General features: G+C 41.1%; 1 protein-coding gene across 10 annotated transcripts in view; it reads left to right on the forward strand.

Moving 5' to 3' along the window:
• Positions 1 to 19,682, forward strand: part of MCC (MCC regulator of WNT signaling pathway) — a 202,077-nt gene that overhangs the window by 89,713 nt on the left and 92,682 nt on the right. Inside the window, exon 1 of one of the 10 annotated variants that reach the window (XM_066988309.1) lies at positions 8,252 to 8,271. The exons of 8 other annotated variants lie outside the window; for them this stretch is intronic. Coding sequence is in view for 1 of the 2 variants with exons in the window: in XM_066988308.1 (XP_066844409.1) it covers positions 9,149 to 9,154 (6 nt within the window). In the remaining variant the exon portion in view is untranslated. Of the gene's footprint in view, positions 1 to 8,251; positions 8,272 to 8,732; positions 9,155 to 19,682 lie in introns of those variants that run through there. One more of the 10 variants, XM_066988308.1, reaches the window with a different exon arrangement.

A 19,682-nucleotide genomic window follows, 5' to 3' on the forward strand; every position in this document is an offset into this window, starting at 1 on the left:
TACATGTAGAGTATGCCAGCCTCTTGGGCTGCAAGTTGAAAGCATTTATAAGAGATTGTTTTAAGCTCTCAGTTGCGCTGTCAGGCAGAGCAAGTTTTTACGTCTGAGGCTGTCCATCCATCACTGAGGCTGTTGCTGTCTGTAGGGAGACCTGGCTCAGCTGGACGTGAGCAGGGCTTCTCAGCCTCCTTGTTTGCATGGCTGTGTGTTGGTAGAGCCAGAAGCTGGGAATGATTCATAGGCAGCAGTGGTGGCTGAGGAGCAGGCAGGTATGTATTCCTGAGGTAACCAGAGAGGTCATGCCAGGAAAGAGCTGCTTCAGCTGCACCTCCTGGCTCTTCCTGGCAGCGTGAGTCAGAGCTGGGAGCCCAGCCTCCTGCTCTCCTTCCACTGCACAGAAAGCAGACAGCCCTAGTTTTCGATATGACAGGATGTGCTTTCGTGTTTCATTATAAATTCCTAATGGAGAGGAGACAAGGCTGTTTCCACAACAGCTGAAGTAATTCCCTGCAGTCATCTACCTTACCTGGTTTATCCCATGATGACTGAAGCCTTCATCGCCATCATCTGTGAAAAAGCTTATATGCCAAGATATCTGAACTCCAAAATGCGTCCTTTTTGTGGTTAAGATGGTGAAAAAACAGCCTTGTTTTTCAATCATTCATCTATTTAAGACTGTTTTCCCATCTGAAATGCGGGAAACAGTGTGATATCATGGAAATATGGAGTTGGTGTGACTTAATAGGATTAAAAAAATATGAGAAGCTGTAAGATAACTTGGATAACTTTTTGTAATTAAGTCAGTGGCCTGTGATAACAGCATTCTGCTGGAAACTCCTCCCTCAAACCATATTGCCTGTTGGCCCAAAAAAACACATCCTGGTTTGCTTAAGGATTACATGCTCTCTCATGTGCTCTCTCTATGTATATTTTAAAATAAAAATTATAAGCATGAAAATAGTATTTCTGCATAAAAAGCGTTATGCTGACTCTTGTTTACTAAAGGATTACTGTATTTATAAAAGAACAAACACAGCCGTTGTCTTCAGTTTATACACTTGTGAATTGATGATGTCTCTGATAAATGCTGAAAAAATTCTTCAAAAGGCTGAGTGCAATGTTGAACAGGGGTTAGGCAGAAGTGTCTCTAGAATACAGACTACAGGGACCTGAAGTGCTGTGTCCTTCAGCATGATGGGTATCACATTAGAAGCTGCCAAAAAAACGTATCTGAACATCAGCAAAGTAGGAAAAAGCCCTTGTGTTTAGTTAAGGATTTTATCATTGTTTTGGTATCTGTATTAATTATCTAGACCATCTGTGTAACTCAGAAAGAAAACTTGGAATGTAAAAGGCAGATTGTGGTTTTGTTCAAAATCTTGCAGAAACACTTTTGGTTTTAAAACTTGACGGGCAGTGGTGGTAGTGATAGATGAAGCAGAATTGAATATAGCTTCCTCGTTAGTTCATATAGCACGAGAAGAAAGAAAGCAGAAAAAAACCTTCTCTTTAACAACAACGTTAAGTTGTTGTCACCTGAGGATGCAGAGAGAAAACAATGCACCAAGTTAGAAGGTGCAGTTGCAACATTGTTGGTTTTCCAACTCCAATCACACTGTAGTTCTTTTGACTTCACTTTCCAAGCAATTTGCTGCCGTTCTTCCAGAAAGTTTTTATTGCATGAAGTGATTTGGCAGACAGGTACAGTACACAAAAACTTTGTCTAATGCTTGCTCTGCTGATTACTGCTACACCTGAAAGGGCAGGAGAGAGTTAACCTGAAGGTAGATTTCTGAGGCAGACCACTTCGATTACTTTCTTTGGTTTTGATTTATGATAAACACGGAAGGGGAGCATCATGAACAGAGTATGTGTGTAGGTTGCAGCCATAAAGCTAATATATTTCTGGGATAAATTTTCTCATTATGTCAGTACTTGTGGGTAGAGATTAGGTATATACAGAACCTAATTTGGTGAAGAATATGAACACTTGAAATAATTTGTTCTTGTCAAGCCAATTGGTTTTGTCTCTGTGACACAAACAATATGTTTATTCTTACAAAATATATCTGCAACATAAGTCTTACTAAAATGTTTGTGTTGAAACGGTAGGTGTCTGCTCGTATATCCGAATAATTTATTTACCTATGTCAAAAACAATCAGAAGTTAAATGAATGTTGGTCTTGGGTTATTTCACTTACGTGTTAGGGCTTTGAACACCTTGACTTGAGAAAGCAGTTGGAAACCCACAGCAGCCATGCTGGAGAGCTGCTTTGGATCATCCATGGGGTGTAATGGTGACACAGGGTACAAATCTGACTGAGGAGCAGCACCCATTGTCCGTTCTGACGCAGGGAGAGAGAGCTGCTGGCATTATGGTTGCAACTATTGCCATTATCTGACCTGCAACACCCTGCTAATGCCCAGGTGTTACATTGGGTACCTGCACTTCACGGGGCACCAGACAGATATCTGCTCTGCTGGAGAGGGAACTAATTTGGCTGCGCTGAGCAGTTTAACAAGGGACTGCTCTGTCAGCACAGCTGTGGGCTGGTAGAATGTGTAGCAATAATGTCTGGATCTGGAAGAGGATGTCGCTCCACACTCTGAGAAGTGTGCTTGGGAGGTGCAAAGCCTACCTGATGCAGCATGCTTTGAATTAGCATTGTAGGTGAATGTTTCAAAATGGATCTGGCAAAACCAGTGCTGATGAGTTACCGTATCAAACTTGTCACAAAGGCAACTAATTGCTAGGTGGGGTTACGTAGCTTGTGTTGTGCAGGAGGTCAGATTAGATCATCACAATTTCTTCTGGTTTTAAATTCTGTGACTCTAAAGCAAGCAGTTGTTCCATGCAATCACTGTCCATACTTGTTTATCACTGGCACACCCAAATCAGCTTGCATCCTTGAGTGGCTCACAGTATAATAGAACTGCCTGTTTTCCAGGGCGTAAAGTGCTTTCACACAGGTCAGTGTGGCAAGCAAACTGAAACTTAGCTCCATGTCATGCAAGTATATAGTTTTTAATCTGGGGGGAGAGAGGAGACTGAAAATTACAAAATTTCGAATTACAAATTCAGCCGTTCTTGACTAACTTAAGCTAAATCAGTTGAACCTGTTGTAAACTGAGGTTGTGCTTCGCTTAGATAGGTTGAGAAAGAGGTGTAGTAGAAAGACACACTCAATTTAAACCAGATTTGGATTGTAATCATAAATCTATGCATAGAACTGTAATATACAACATACTGCATCAGTTGCTAGATTTCTCTGGTTTTCACTTCCACCTTAAGTCTTACTGCAGATCTTTTTTTCCAGGTAATGCACTGAGAGTATATCAGTCACAGACAGGCTTTGCTGAGAGTATGTAATGGCAGAATTTTGCCCATAGATCCTGGAATAGGAATGTGTTGAGATTTTTCACACACGTTTAACTAGATATCTTTGTGTATATATAATGCAACTAATTCTGTGTAATTGCTTAAAAATGGTGATATTTTATTAGAACATGTCAATATCATTCCATTTATTAACACTAGGAATTTGTTAAGAAAGGAAAATATTGTTTCCTTGAACTTAAATGTTTTGTCTCTTATCAACAAAAATGTCAGCAATTGAAGTTTCTGATCAATTTGCAGAAGTGTGTCTGTTCTGTTTATGTCATTTATGTGTGTTTTGCAGAAGAATGAACTACGCAGAAAATAGCTTGCTTAGACATTGATCAGATTTTTGAACTGCCATTTCAGGATGGATAATGCTTTTAACTTGTCTTCACCCATTGTCTGAACAAGATGTAGAACCAGTTTAAGTAATTATGAATGGATAGGGCTTGGGAATGGGGTGTACAATATTTGCTTCCACTTAAAGCTTTCCTGAGTTTGCACTACTTTGAGACTTTGCATCAGTGTTTGACGTCTGTGTTTACGTAGTAGTTCTTTTCACGTAGATGAGGAGCTGACACTGATGCTCAATTGCATGAACTTTATCAATGGGCAGAGTTACCTTCTTAAGTGTCCCCTCAGCCCCTTCAGAAAGAAAGGAGAAAGAGAAAAATAAAAAGCCTACATGCCCAACTTATCATGCATGTTTGATTGACGGGCATATAGCTGAAGTAACACAAAACTAGCGACAAAACAGAATGGCCAACTTCCAATAAACTGTTGCTGCGTGAAAGCTTTTTGTATTACATTGGCCATGTTCAAATGAACGTTTAGTCTGTCTCCATTATTGGGCGTTCAGAGTACAGGTCAGAATTGGCCAAAAGATAGGTTCAATCACGTGTATTTGGAATCCTTGAAAATAATGCCTTTTTTTGCAGTTGAGATGTGTGTAAGCAGCCCTATACTTGTGCTGGTAAATCCTCAGCTCTCCCTTTGTTTTCACACGCACTGGTTACAGGCATGGATTTTGCTGTGCATGCAACTTCAGGCTAAATCTGAAGGGACGAGTAGCGGAATACTAACTTTTGTTTGTATGAGAATTAGTGAGAGAAAGTTAAAAGACTAGGTTTCAGACAGTTTGTATGCATGGAATATATAGAAGCTATTAATTAAATGTAGGTATATAAAAATACAAAGGAAGACATTAATTATTGAAGAAGTTGATTTGTTTTTTTAGCCTACGTGAGTTAATTTTTAGTTCTGCAGATGGAATCTATTGGTCATATTTAGTGTGCCTGGTTAGTGTTACTGCAATGCTGTCTACTGTATTTGTGAGATGTGAGGCTCTCCACGCCTTGAGTTCACTGCTTCCTGGAAATAGTTGTTTCGCCAAGCACATTGCTTTGTGAGGAAGGGACGGGAAGGCGTGATTTTCAAAGCAGGACAGGATTGGAATGCGTGTCAGAGCACTGCCCACATTTTAATAAGGTCTGAGTCAGCACCACTCCAAGCTCTTAGCGCCCTGACTCAATTTATCTGTCTTAAGGTACTTATTTTTATTTGATGCAGTTCAAGTAGATTCACAAAAACAGGTAAAGTAGATGTGGGTAGAGTGATTGTCATGTAATATTAGTTAGTATGCTGACAACTGTACTGTAGATTTCTCTCCTTTCTTTGCAAGGTCTGGGATAGGATGATAAGTCTGAGTGTTTTCCTCAGTCAAACAAATACTTCATTTGAGATGGTATATAAATTCTACTCAACAGAGGTCATTAGAAAGTTACTAAGGAGGCTTATTTTTAATGGAAAAATGTATAAATACTGAACTCAGTGTTATCTTTGATATGTTCCAAACATTTTTAAATGTCTTTCCGACAGATGGTCTGCATAGCTCTTCTCTGGAAACAGCTATGCCATTAAAAGCAGGAACATAAATAGGTCAGATGAAGCTGCTAAGTGTTGTAATGTATCAGAGCACCCGGCATAACACAGGCTTTTGGTGCAACGCCACATCTTTTTTATTATTGTCTGAGGAATATGTTGCAGCTTATCCAAAGGAAAAATTGTTTATAGAGATGTTGAGCTGTTGCTTATGTTGTATTTTTCTCTGACACCCCTCACTGTTTTTGCTTATATGGTTTGGATGGATATTTGCTGTGGTTTGGCTGCATATTGATTTAGTTTCTCTGAAACAAAAATACAGATTTAAAAAGTAATGATTAAAAAAACCACACTCTTTAAAATCCAGTTTGCCTTTAGAAGAACAGGGTGAAGTTTTAAAGTCTGAAAATAATAAAAAATAAATAAATTGCTACATAATTTATTTTTGAGGTTGCCATTTCTGCAAGGTGCCCAGGGATTACTCTGGCATTACTATTTTACATATTTGTTAGCTGTAAACAGATATATTTTGGGTGAGTGGGGAGGTGGTTATAGCTACTTACAGCTTTTAGGGTTATCATTACTGGTTGGCAGGATGCCTGGCTGTGTCTTCTATCAAGTATTTTCCAACTGTCTGTGCTTCAGAGGCTCATCCGCCATAACCCCCACACTTGTGTGCTCATTTACTTTTGCTGTTATGTTGTACAATAAACGTGAGGTTTTTACCATTTTCCTTCACAAGCTCTTTCTAATAGTAAGGGAACTGGTTGCTTCTGGTGGCATAGGCTACCACCAGGAGCACCCACCTCTGGTCTAATTCTTTAAAAGCGGTTTTATTAAAAGTGCTTTAATGATGTCAAGATGCTGATCGGAAACTTGAGTCTTTGAGGGTACGTTTAAATATGAAGATATCAGAGTTTTTCACTTAACTAACCAGGAGGCAATTTAGGCAACTTTATTCAGCTGTTTTCAGTTAGTTTGTTATTTATTTTTAGCATAAAAGGCAAAGAAAGAAAAAATAAATAAAAAAGGAGGCTTTTGAGCATGCAAGTGTCAGAATTAAATAAATCCTGAGAACTTGCACATCATCTAAACCACCGTTCTTTTAAAAAACATCGCAATTTGCTGATGAACCCAGAGCAGCTCCCTGGGGTTAGAGAGGCATGCTGTTATCCATTATGAGGAATGGAATGGGAAGCACAGCTTCATGTGAACCACAAGTGCACAGCTCAGCGGTGGGTACGGCACTTGGGGCAGAAGCAGAGTCTGAAATAGCCTCGAACAGAGCAATTACAGCAAAATTACGCAGAGATATCTGTGCCCTTAATATTGCCATAGTAGAACAGCAGAAGGACTATGTGGTTAACATTGTATGTATTAGACATAATCATAATAATAATAATGTAATGCCAAAAGCTTGCAAGGCAGGACTGTTGTAGAATGTATATGGAGACAGTGACTTGGAGTTAAACCTGTGATTTCCATTCTCTGGGGAGCTGAGGGCAAGAGCTCTGAAAACAGTATGTCCGCGGAAGCTCCATGTCACTCAAGATAACTAACAGACATTTTTTGTGAGAGTGTTGTCAAATAATTCATTTTTTAATATGCTTCTATTCTTAAAGGAATGAACAAAATTTAATGTTCTTTACCATATTCAATCCAATTCCCAGTTTACTTGCTTATAAAAGGAACTTATATCTACACAAAAGTATTCATACATTCCAGGGTTTAACTCCATAGCCATAAGCGTATGAACTTAGTGAATACAGTTGTGAGTAAAGTAGCTCAAAACTGAAATTTGTCATTCATCTGCAAACCAAACTTAATCAAATTTATCATCTAGCCAAGTGTTGCCAATTAACACAGTTTTTCTACGAGGATTTGTGCAAGAGATGGGCATTCTCTTGTAAATGATTGACTTTTCTAGAGTGGCTTCCTTCCGTAAGAAAGCACTTAGAAAGAAGAAAGCTTTTGTACTAATCCATAGGGAAAGAGACGAAAATATTAGTCTGACCAGGAGATATTTGCCTTTGTAGGAAGGGTTGCAGGCAGAAGCAACAAATAGCATTTTCTAACAGAAAGCATCATGTGTGAACAGTTACACAACAGTCTACATTGCAACATCCTAAAGATGGTTTTGCTGTTAGGGTCTGGAACCCAGGATTTTATTTGGAATAGATTTTAGAGTGATTGCATTTGTGGGCTGAGTATTGATAATGATGTTTTATTGGTCTTCTGCTGAGCTTTGGTATCAGCATACATCCTGTATTTGTCACGTTTTCTTTTTTAATTAGTGATTAATGATATTTATTAATAGGTATAATTTTTTAAGAGCTCAAAATACTTCCCAGAAAAAAACAGAATGTCTTCCTGTGTGCTTTTGCACTTCTTAGCATGTGTTGGATGCCCCTTGGTTGATACAATCATATGATTGAATTTGCTTTGTTAAATAACATAGTACTATTTTGTCAAAGTGCTATTTAGTACTGTGAAAATAGATGGATATACATTAATAACCTGTTTACAACCTGAGACTTTTGTGAGCTGTAGACTGCTTTGTCCTGTGTTATACTGCATATTTATTACTGTAGGTTTGGTTCTTGGGAATTTACTACAAATGTAAGTACCTGAAAATAAACCTTTTGCCAAGCTGGAAGTGCGATAAGCAAAGGGAACACTCCAGCCTCCGGAGATGGTCTGTGAAGTACCATTGAGACGTAAAGTAATCTGTGGTTTGGGTCGTCCTGAAAGCTCTTACTGGTATGAGGTTAGTCTCAATGGAGATGTCCGGCTGTCATACGATCACCGTGTGCTGCCGGAGAGCAGGGAGGGTGACTCAGTTGTGCTGGAGGGAGGGAAGGCAGAAGCTGAGGTACGTCCTATACCACAGGCACTGAGGGTGTGAAAGGAGCTGATGTTCATTAAGCGGGACTGATTAAACAGTTGCAGAGTTTGTTAGGCACAAGATGCCCTGTTCACTGCTCACGGAACAAGTAAGCAGTGCATTAAGGTAAGGGCATGGCTCTTCAGAGACAGATGTTGAAGCTGTGTCGGCTGTGCATGTGGTGTGGTGTTTTTAAGTGCAGCCCGCTGCTTCGCTGCTGGGAAGAAATTGGCTGCCCTGTAACACGGCATTGTCAGAGGAGCAACTGGAATGCAGAAATGCCTTTGAACTCAGGATGCGTTTGTTTTTGCTTCCCAGGCAGTCAGCATCAGTGTTTTTGAACAAAAGGGAGGAGGCCGGTTACCGCAAGGTTTCCTGTTCGTGCGGATAAGAAGCCCTCGCGCAGAAGCAGGAAAGCAGGAATTCTCGCAAATAGGCAGCGCCGGGCTGCAGGCGGTGTCGGCGGGGCGGCAGGTACCGGGACGTGCCCTCGGCGAGGCAGCCAGGGCCCGGGGGCAGCCGCCGAGGGGCCGCGGGGCCGCGGCGGGACGAGGCCGAGCGGGCGCAGGGGGACGAGGCGGCGGAGCCCCGCTGCCCGGCAGCCCTTCCGGCGGGGCGGGGCGGCGGCAGGCCCCGGGGGCCGCCTGTCCGTCCGTCCTGGTGCCTGCCCGGCCGGCCGGCCGCCGTCCCGCCGCGGCGAGGTGAGGGAGGTGGCGGCAGGGCCTCCTCCCGCCTCTGCACCAGGCTAGGAGCGAGTGGTCGGGTCGGCCCGCACCGCCGCAGGACCGGGAGCAGGCTTGTAAACCGTGAATGCTTTGTCTCGCTCGTGTTTGCCGGCTTGTGTTCCAGAGGTCAGCAGCGTAGGTAACGCGGAGAGGAAGTTTTAGCGCCGCTGGCGGCGCTGGGTGGTGATTTAAGTGGCCTGGATGTATAGATTTCAGAGCTGCGAGATGCTGGACGTGGGAGCTGCAGCAAAAGAAGTGAAGGAGATCCAATATTGGACATGCAGGTGAGAGGACTTACGTAGCTGAGCTGACCGTAGAAACCTTGGAAATGGGGAAGAACTTTGACTTACAGGGATGGTTAAATCGATCAAGGGCCTAGAGTGTGTACAAGGAAACTTTTTGCTCTCAACAGAGTAAACCAAACAAAACCTCACCTCGTAGCAAATCCGTTCTTTCCTTTGAACTGGAGGCTTTTCTGTAGCTTTCAATCACCTCCATCCAGATAACTAGAGAGAATAATAAATAAAAAATAAAACAGGAACAATAACAAGCTAATTTTATATAAAACATTGAGAAAAATTTTACTGCATTTTTGTAGTGGAAGGAGGTACAGGATCTTGAATTCCTGTAAAATGCCGGTTTCTTGCAAGTAACTGTGTAACAAAGTCTGTCTGCACTGTGTTACAGTACCATTTGAAGTGAATGTGGTGTTGACAGCATTTTAAGATGGCTTACTTTTACCTGAATATAAAAAGTTTATACCATTAGATTTTGATCAGTGTTATAGGTGTATTGCTAAGTTGAGACACAGCAGAGGTCAGTGGCAAGAACAGGCCTGTTTTCAATTATCGGTCCTTTTAATTCACATCACTGCTTTTATTGTACTGCCAAGTACAGATTGCTTGTAAATAGCATTTTGATATGAGCCTACCTGGCAGTACTACAGAAGAGCTAGAGACAAATAAATAAGAGACCATACCTAATTGCAGTAACCATTAGCATTTAGATGATACATCTGATTGCATTGGATTTGGGGGAAACTTAATGTCTTCATGTTCTTACCTAGAGTATAAGCTTTTCTGGACCAGGCTGTGTAGGTGTTTTCAGTGCATGGCAGGGTCTATGCATAGTGGTCTGTTGCAACAGATAATGGTAATAAAGGCTTCTGATAAAAACATAGATTATTTTTTTTCAGTAAGCATTCTGCTTTTAATCTCAACTAATGTGTACAAACTGTTGTTAAAACCTTAACCTGTTTCCACATTGTTTGTATACATTAGATTCTTTTATTAGAAAACAAAGCAAACTTTGGCATTCAGTTCTTGAGCCGGGTAGTAGAAGTGAGCTCCAGCAGCCTGTAATGCATTTGCTTTATTTACACATTATAAGAAAGGCTGCATAGGAGAATGGTTAAAAAGTTTTCAAGACTCCTGGAACCCTCTCCATTTGAACCCTCTCTATTTCATCGCAGATATGACAGCCACAGAGCTCATGAGAATTGGAGCAGGAGTAGGAAGGGGGTGGGGATGGTACGTGATGTGCTAAAACAGCAGTTCTTGCTAACAAGTGTCGAATAAAGAAAGTAGAAAAGAGGGTTCATTGCACCCTCTCCTTCCATCTGTGTGTTAGGGTTAATGTGTCTGCGCTACATCCAGCATTTCTTGTAAACTTCATTTTTCACTTTGAGTTGGGCAGCCCTTCTGCAGAACGATTCAGACAGGACCTCTGCTTTGCTAAGTAGCTGTCAGTTGCTTTGGGAGGCTCAGGCAAGGCAGAAAGGATTTGCAGTGCAGGATCCTCTTCTCCATTTACTTCTCTTTGGCATAGCTCCTTTCCTGTTGCCGAGGAATTTGGGGGGGAGCTGTGTTCAAAAACATGCTCTTGGGAAATCTACTCCTTTCTTTTCTGAAGGTACCCATATTTTAAAAATTAATAATCGTAAATAAAATCTTTTTTCCGGCCTGGTTCTCGAGTTTGAAGGCCTTTCAACAAGTATGATATGAGAAAGACGTATAGCAGCCTTCCCCTTTCACTGTATATTTCTCTGACATCATCTAAGTAACATTAAAAATGGTTCTTTTCTTATACCTAGCTTACTGCTTTGTTTGTGCAGTCCTTTCAAACTACCTGACATGTTTTATTTGTTCTCTTTTTTCCACTTCTTTTAGCTTTTGGAGGTGCTTGGGCTGCTTTATGTTAGCACTGTATCCATCCTATATGAATCACTATACACTAAAACTTATCAATACCTGTGGTATGAAAGCCATGCCTGGTTTTAACCAAACTAGCTGTCTTTTTGCTGTGTTCCTTTTCTTCCTGTTAATGGAAGGTCTTTCCCAACTTTGAGCAAAAATGGGAGGCATGATGAGTACAGCACTTCTGCTGCTCTAGAGATGTCACACTCCCTATTTATCATTTTACTAATAAGTCTGTTCTCCACCATGCATCAGCAGTGACAGAAGTTCAAACCCATTATTGACTTTGCTCATTGCTGTCACAAGGGCAGCTCTTGTGTAGACAGGACTCAGGTGTTCTTATTTTTAACAGTACGTTGACCAGTCCTGCTCACTATTGGAAGATGACATGTTTCAGATTACCTCAGCCCAAATACAGCAGGGAATAAGGAACAATTTTAATCCTCCATGCAGAGCATTTTATTGACTGTGTGTTGTCCTTACTTCCTCTGAAATTTAGAATTTTAGTCGATAATAAAGACAACACCTCAGATAGGTTGTTTTTCTTATTCAGTGTGGCAAATCCTCCATTTCCAGCCCAAATACACACATTATTGTTGCTATTAGAGAGCTCCTTTCCCTTTGTCATTGTGTAACACTATATCACGGTGAATAATGAGAGCTAGCGTGTGTGATCTAACACTTCAGCCATGTCCATGGCCCTTCCTCTTGTGCATTCTCCCGTTTCCGTCTTTGCACTCACTGAGTGTTTTCCAGCTGTCTCCAGGACACTTGTCTGACCGGAGTAGCAGCCATGCACATCTTGAGACCCTGGCTTGCTCACATGCTCTGTCTTCCATGAACTCCCTTAACCTAGTTCACACAGTCTCTCATTGGGAGACGAGATAAAATTTCACCTCCCCATAGTCTGGATGCTCTGGGCAGCATAAGCATCTAGAGGCTAGAAGCGTGAGATCACAGCCCAGTAGCACGTTGGCTCATTTCTCACGAGGGCCACCATTCTGCTTTACAAAATACGGATAGACTATGCTTACTTTTACACCATGAAGTTCCAGAACTAAATTTGGGGAAGTCTGTCACAGTCCTGCTTATGTGACAGCTTTTTTTCTCTTCTGGGGGATGCATTTAGTAATTCAAAAAAGAGGGAAAAGCAAGCCATTCCCCATGCAACACCTGAATAAAACACCTGTGAAGACAGAATCAAAAAATTACCACAGCAACAATAGAGATGTTTTAAGCTGAGTGGTGGTGCTTGCTAGAATATGAAGACAACAGTGTTACTCCATGATGTTTTAGATATCCTAGGGGGATGTGGCAACAGTCAAAATGACCAAAGCACAACGCAGGTATTTAACAGAAAGATGTGCTGGGGAGGAACAAGTGGCAAGCTTCAGGAAGAATCTCGTTCTGAAACAAGCAGAATTAACCCATTGAGAGTGGCCAAACTATGGGTTTTTCCCACTCCAGTGGAGATCAGGCGAAGAGAGAGATTGCTGATAGGTTTCTGACTAGTGATGTGAACCAGCATGAAGAGAAGGCACAAAGTAGCACAGTGAGGTGTGTCAGCAACTCCAAACCCAGTGCAGGCAGGAAATAGCAGGATAGACCAGTGGGATTACATGAGGTGCAGGTACACACCAAAGGGAAGGTGATAGATAACAAGGAACTCAGCTTAATCTGTGACCCAGTGAGATTCCATGTGACTCAAGAAGGACAGTCAGCAGGACAGTGAAAATGCTCATCTCCTTGAAGTGCCTCAGCTGAGAGAGCCTCTGAAGAAGCCTTTCAGAAGGGTTTCTCTGATGATGGAGACAGCATTTTTCCCCTGCATCTTTGTGTTGGGGCTTTGTGACTGTTGCATGTTAGTTCCATGCTCCTGACTGAGAGCCACAGTTCTTGGTCATAGAATCTCCTGGGCTTGTTTCCTAAACAGTGTTTGCTTGGCTTTCTCTGTGATTTCACAGTTAGCTTTGCTACCATTTTTTGTCTGGTTGTTTCTTCTGTTAGAGCTTCTGTAAGAGCAGAGGTTTAATTGTAAGGATCTGAAAGAAGCTTTATGGCCGTGGCCCCTTTTTTCTCCAATAGAAGACACCTTTTGGATATGGCAAAACTCATTTTGTGTGAGTTCTGAAAAGCTGCAGTGGACGTGACCTCTATGTGCTATGCCCGTAAGTCATTTTATGTTCTGGCCGTTGCAGAATAAGGAACAGATTGGTATTTGATGATTTTCCAAGTTGCTTCTCTCTGAAATTAGTTGTGCATTAGTCAGACCTGCAGAGGCAAACCTCATTCTTGCTGAGTTGGATTACAGCCAGCATGAAAGCAGGAAAGTCAAAATCACTCATTTAGAAGTGAACTCCCTCGTTTTTTTAAAGCTATTTTTAGGCGATTGTAGAAGTCTCCTCTGCTGGCACAGTGCATTTTCCTGTAGTTCAGTGAGTTATATAACATCTCGTGTTTTGGAAAGTTCATTTTAACAAGCTTCTTAGCACATCTTTTCAGTTTATTTAGGTAGAGTTAAAAAAAAAAAATTGCTAGACTTGCTTCCTGCTTTTTACTAATTCATCTGCCTTCTTTGCCATTCTTGTTTTAATCATTCATTGAACTGAATTTAGCCTTTAGAGTGGTAGAGTGGTTTGTAAGAAGAGAGAGGATCAAGATGCTGTAAATGGTATGGATTCTTTCACCTGGGAACACATGGGATTGCTGAATGCAGTTGAGCACAGTGGTGGGTTGACCCTCTGGCGGCTGAGGCCCCATCTCATCGCTTGCTTGCTGGCCCCCAGCACCGTGGGGGAAGGAATCAGAAAGGCGTGCATTTTCAGGGTGTCTTCTGTGACAAGCCAGAAGTAACATCAACCTAAGGCAAAATCAGAAGAATGCCAATCAGAACTACACTTGGCTTTGGGGTGAATGGGTTTACATGCTTTCTTGCAGCATTACTCATTTAAGACAAGTATGACTGTTCTGAGGAATTCAGACACAATTGTTTTGTGCTTACTGGATGTCTTTTTTAAGAGAAGTTATTAGTGTATGCATGAGAGGTCATAATACAGTAATAATGATCTTCTGGTACAAATCTAGTTGTGCTGTTACATCTTTATTTTAGTTATAAATTGTTTGTTGTTGTTTTTTAAGGATTTAGATAAAAATAATTCCATACCTTCATTTTCTTTTGGGCTTTTCTTTTTTTCTTTATATATATATATATTTATGTTCTGAACTTAAGAGATCTGGAGGATTAAATGCAAGGACAGTTTTTTAAGATACCCTAGAAATATGCAACACTGGCTGTGGCAAAAGGCCTCAGTGATGATTTCCCTGCCTGTGCAGGATTACTCTTTACAGTATCTTTTAGAACCTTTTCCAACTCTTCAGCATGTTTTAAGTAATGGAAATTCAAATAATGGTAATTCGAAAATGTCTCCAGAGATTGTTAAAGCAGAAAAAAATCTTATAGTCAGAAAAAAGTCACAATACACATTCCTTTCTTACTCTTCCCCACCTGAGACCTTGTGGGCCAAAGTGCATTTCCTCACTGGGTCCCTACCCTGGAATTAGCTGCCCGTGTTCACTATCATTAACCTAGATTATGCACCTCAGCCTCATGTGTGCCTCACAGATGTACACGTCCTGTTGTGATGGGCAGGTAGGCAGACACACAAAGCAATCATTGGCTTTATGATTTTCATTGGTTTGTTGTTGTTTTCTGAATTTCCCACAGTACATCAGTCTTGGCTTAGTATTGAGTTATTCAGGACTGGATGGATTATTCCAGATGGCTTCTTACCTGAGCTGCACTAACAAGAGGTGTCACCTTCTTGACTCGCTAACAGTACCCCTCCCCTAAACTGCTCAAGGTGCACTTCTTTTTCCTGCTTCTTCACTTCTCACTTTCTTCACTTCTCTGTGCTTCCTTCAGGGTGCTCCTATATGCTAACTTACTCTTTGTTTAGTATTCTTCCATTTTATATTACCTGGCCTTTTTTCAAATTCATCTTAATTTCCAAACCGTCTTTGTAAATCTTCTGTATTGTTCCTCATCAAACTGTTTCCAGCACCACCCAGTTTACTCTTATTTGCAGATGTCATTAGTTCATTGTTAGTCCCCTTTTATAAATGTTTGCATAAGTTAGTTAAGATGGGGACTGGTCACTTAATACCCCTGCACAGCTTAGTATCTTGTTTGTTTCCTGTATTGTGGCACTGTTTTTGTGCAAGAACAAGTTAATCACATTTGAAATGAAGTATTCATGAGACACTGACATAATTTCTAGTAAAATTGAATGCATTTTACCTACTGTGGCTGCAAAATCTAGGGCTTTTCTGTTTGTTTGGTTTGTTGTTGCTGTAATAAAGCAGTGGTGGCAGAACGGAACTGAAGCCACTTCCTACTGTAGTCTTGTTCCATTTGTATCAAGGTACTTGGGAAAACTTTTTCACGACTACTTCATTTTTTTTTCCCTTCTGTCATCTAGGCATTATTGGTGAAGCTGTTTAGCTAATATATAAAAAGCCAATGTTTTTAAATCCATTGTGCCTTGTACTGTACACCTGTTACTTGCTATGCCTGTTATGGCTATATCTGCAGCTTGGAGCCTCTCAGTACAACAGAGATGAGTGGGCCCAGGGGAGGGCTGCCAAGATGATCAGGGGCTGGAGCACTTGCCCTGGGAGGAGAAGCTTGCTCTGTCTAGGGAAGGAATGTCTTCAGGCTGATATACAAGAAGCCCCCGAGGCCACAGGGGGTTATTGTGAAGATGGAATCAGGCTCTTACTGAGGTGCATGGAGAGAGGGAGCATAGACATAAAGTGAAATGGGACGTAACTGAATATATGGAAATTGTTTTCCCTGTGAAGGCGGTTGAGCAGGCGAGCTGGTTTCTTGGAGTTTGTTCACTCTTCATCCAAGGAGGTTTTCAAGACCCAGCTGCACAAATACTCCTGGTCAACCTTGATGCTGCAGTGAGTGGTAGACTGGACTAGAGACCTCCCGTCCAACCTGAGAGGTCCTACTGTTCTGTATGATTCATCAGCCTGTACCACTGCTGATCTATCAGACCACTTGTGCCACAGTATTTGCTTCCCAGTTTACATAAAAGTACACTGAATGAACTCTAGTTTCGTAGGTCATCTAAACTCGCAAGTTGCATTTCCAAACATGTCTTACATACACTGGCGGATGTATTTTTATCTACTGATAGGTGCTTTGTAAGGAACTAATTTCCTTTTATTTTAAAATGAGCGTAGGAATTCTTTTTGTCAGCCGTTCCTGTATTTCCGTGATGTCTGACAACAGAGCACGTTACCATGATTAATTTGTAATAGAAAACAGGGTGTTCTGAAACAACTGCAGGGCTTGCATGAAACATGAACAAGTTGGAACTAACGTAAGCTATATCTATTATTTCAATTCCCCTCTGATGTTCTGCTTTCTTAACTATAAATAATGTACAGCCCCTTTACATCCTTTGTTCTGAACACAATTCAGTGTTCTGTGCTTTGTTCTGTGCTCCGTGTAACTTGCATGTATCTTGTTTCTATTTTAAATTCTCCTCTGCATTATAGCTACTGCATTGAAGTATATTAGGGTATAGGGGGATGATGTGTAGTCTTTTTGTTTGTTTGTTTCTGGTACACAGAGGCTGCATAAAGTCTTGTTTCTCTGTTCAGCACAGACAGAATAAAATATCTTAACTACAGTACCTACCGGAGAATTTCCAAAAAAGTGTTATCAAATTTTAAGGTCTACAATGGAAAAAAAAACACTAATTTCCATATTCATTGTAGTAAACAATAAAAGCTTTTCTTTCATTCTCATTTTTACTTTGGACAGATACAATCAGTGGTGCCTTTGTGATTTGATGTGAATTAAATGTATTTTCTCAACTACTATTGCAAGGTAGACTTGCTTGTTCTTATTTTCCTAACCTAAAAATCCATTATTTGTCACCAAAAAATGGCAATGTCACCTCACTTTTCACTAAAAAAAGTGTATTAACTTCAGAGTTTTATCAGTTTGTAAGAACTAATCATTTTTACGTCAATACCGTAGTGCATAATTCATGCACAGTAGAATAAGATAGTAGGCAATGTTAGCACACTATGTTGTGCTTGCCAAAATAAATTCATGAAGTACATTGGGGGCCAAGATGGATGAGTGATTAGAGCACTGGTCTGGGAAATGAAACACCTGGCTTCTAGTGCCAGGTCTGCCATTCCCTGTCTGGTGTTTGCAGAAGAAAACCAATCTGATTTATTCTTGTCTGTGAAGAGAAATACCACTACCCACTTCTACAGTAATAATACCATATAAATACTTAGAAGTGTTTTTACCTTTCGCTCAAAGATTTCTAAGTATTATAAATTTTATTTTCTGACTTAGTCTAGGAGGACCAAGGATGAATAACATATGCATAGCATATGGTGTGTGCAGGCTTTAATTCAGAAATGTGATCTGTAATGAGCTCCTCAACTCCTTGCTTAAATCGGGTACAGCAGTTTCTGGGTGTAGTGTTATTGTTTGTCAATGTTACTTGGAAGGTCAGGTTAAGTGATTTTGCCTCCAAGACTATGAAATGGTCTACTTGTTGGTTTTGGAGGTGGGGTGGTTTTTTTTGGTTTGGTTGCGTGTTACTTTTTTTTTTTAATGTAACATGGAATCTGCCTCAGTTAAATGCTACAGTGCTATTTTGGTTTATCTACCTATCTGAGGGACTTAGTGAAGGGTGATCAAGATCTTTCTCTTAAAAGCTCTGCCCATGTGATCATTTAAAAATATATATATCTTTCACAGATGATAGTGTACTTCCGTCACCCTGGGCGTGGAAGTCTCTCCTTGGCCTGCAGGGAGTGTGGAGGAGGAGGATGTAATAGTTTAAAAGTGGATGATTCAGGCTGGTGGGAGAAACAGCTCTATCCTGTGTGTAGGGACTAGAAACCCAAAATCAGCTCAAATATAAATTAAGCTACAATGTGTAAGGCTTGCTGGGATTTCAGGGGGCTGGGTCGTTCCCATCTGTGTTCATTCTGCCTCTGGCTGAGGAGTGGGCTGAGCAGACAGAGCAATTGATTCTCGCAGCTTCCATAATTTTGTTGGCAGTTCAAATCTGCCCATTGATAGTCATATAGCTGGGCATGTAAAACAAGACCTAATTTTCCATTGGGTGATTCTGCTGCAGTTGTATCTCTTGCAGTATATAGTCACAGTCCTGGGTTATGGGATAATGCTGGAACTGTTAAGTCAGTAACACTGGAAAAATGTGCCTGAGTTGTGCAGAAAGATGTTTATATTTAAATGCAATGTTCTTGCCTAGAGCCATCTGGTTTATACTGTCCTCGAATTCTTTTCCAGATCTCTGTCTTAGTTTCTGATTTTGTACTGTAATGGAACATTTGCTATTAATTAGAAGAGAAAAACCCTTAATGTCCCTAGTCAGGAAAAGCAGCTAACTTAAATCTCAGGAAACTGAAGTATATTAATTCAGAGCAGGGTGGTCTAATTCACAGCACAGTTTACAGACCAAGTCCGTGCAGTCTGCCATCATAACCTTTGGGAAGAGGGGGAGTGACTGCAGGGTCAGCATATGTCAGTGGTGCAGCTGAGTGTCTCCTTGTGCACAGCCAGGTAAGGAAGCTGTGAGCTGCTGTTGCTGCATCCTCATGCAAAAAGAAACTGAGAGCTCCAGGGTATGGCTGGTGGGTGGCACTGAGTTAAGCAGGAGGGACATAAAATAGGTGTTATGAACTCTGTCACCATTGCAGTGTTTGGACCATTGTGACTCAAAAACGGCTCTGTTAGCCACAATGCGTACATGTTCCTGCTCTGTTTTCTAACAGCAGCCCGAACTGGCATTTATTATCCGAATGTAGAAAAGGGGGGAGGGGGGAGGAAATAAGGGTTCCTGTGGTATCCCACACATTGCATTCCTCAGTCTCTTGTTTGCCGGATAGTTGGACCTGACCTCAGGAATAAGTTTTAACCAGGTTAATCTGAATCCAGTTTTGACCCAAAGCACCTTGAGGAGGCTGTGTGCTGTTCCGCTGGTGCAGGCGGAGCTGTTTCAGCCTTGTAGTGAATATATAAATGGATCTTCAGTGGAGCTTTTGAGTGTGTATGGTCTGTGCATGATCATAGCTCAGACATGAAGATTATAAATTTCTGTGGTTCTGTGCTTTTGAGGCTGGACAAATGCAAAGTCCCAGTAACAAGGTTTAAGAGCGCTACAAATTACGTTTACAGAAATACTCTTCTGGAGTTATTTGGAGTTATTTGAGAATCTCAAATCGTTGGTGGACACAAACTGAGGAAATATTTCTTCCCCTCCTGCAGCTCCCACTTGCCTCCCTTCAAGAAATACCTGCACTTAAGTTTGACTGGATGCAAATGTATTTTACGAACATGCAAAATTGCATTAAAACTTAAATATCCTTGCTAGCTAAACCCCTCTGTACATGCAGTTACACTTCTGTGATGATCTTGTCTCTGAAGTGGAGAGGGAACAGTAGTACCGAGGCTTTTTTTAATCTCTGCTATGGAAGTTTGGTGAAATATGTTTATAATAAATTTTCTGTCTCAGTCCAGACCTTAGATATAGTTGTTTCAAAGTGCATTCCA

Source organism: Anser cygnoides, chromosome Z (assembly GCF_040182565.1).
Source record: "Anser cygnoides isolate HZ-2024a breed goose chromosome Z, Taihu_goose_T2T_genome, whole genome shotgun sequence".
In the NCBI taxonomy this organism is placed as follows: Eukaryota; Metazoa; Chordata; class Aves; order Anseriformes; family Anatidae; genus Anser; species Anser cygnoides.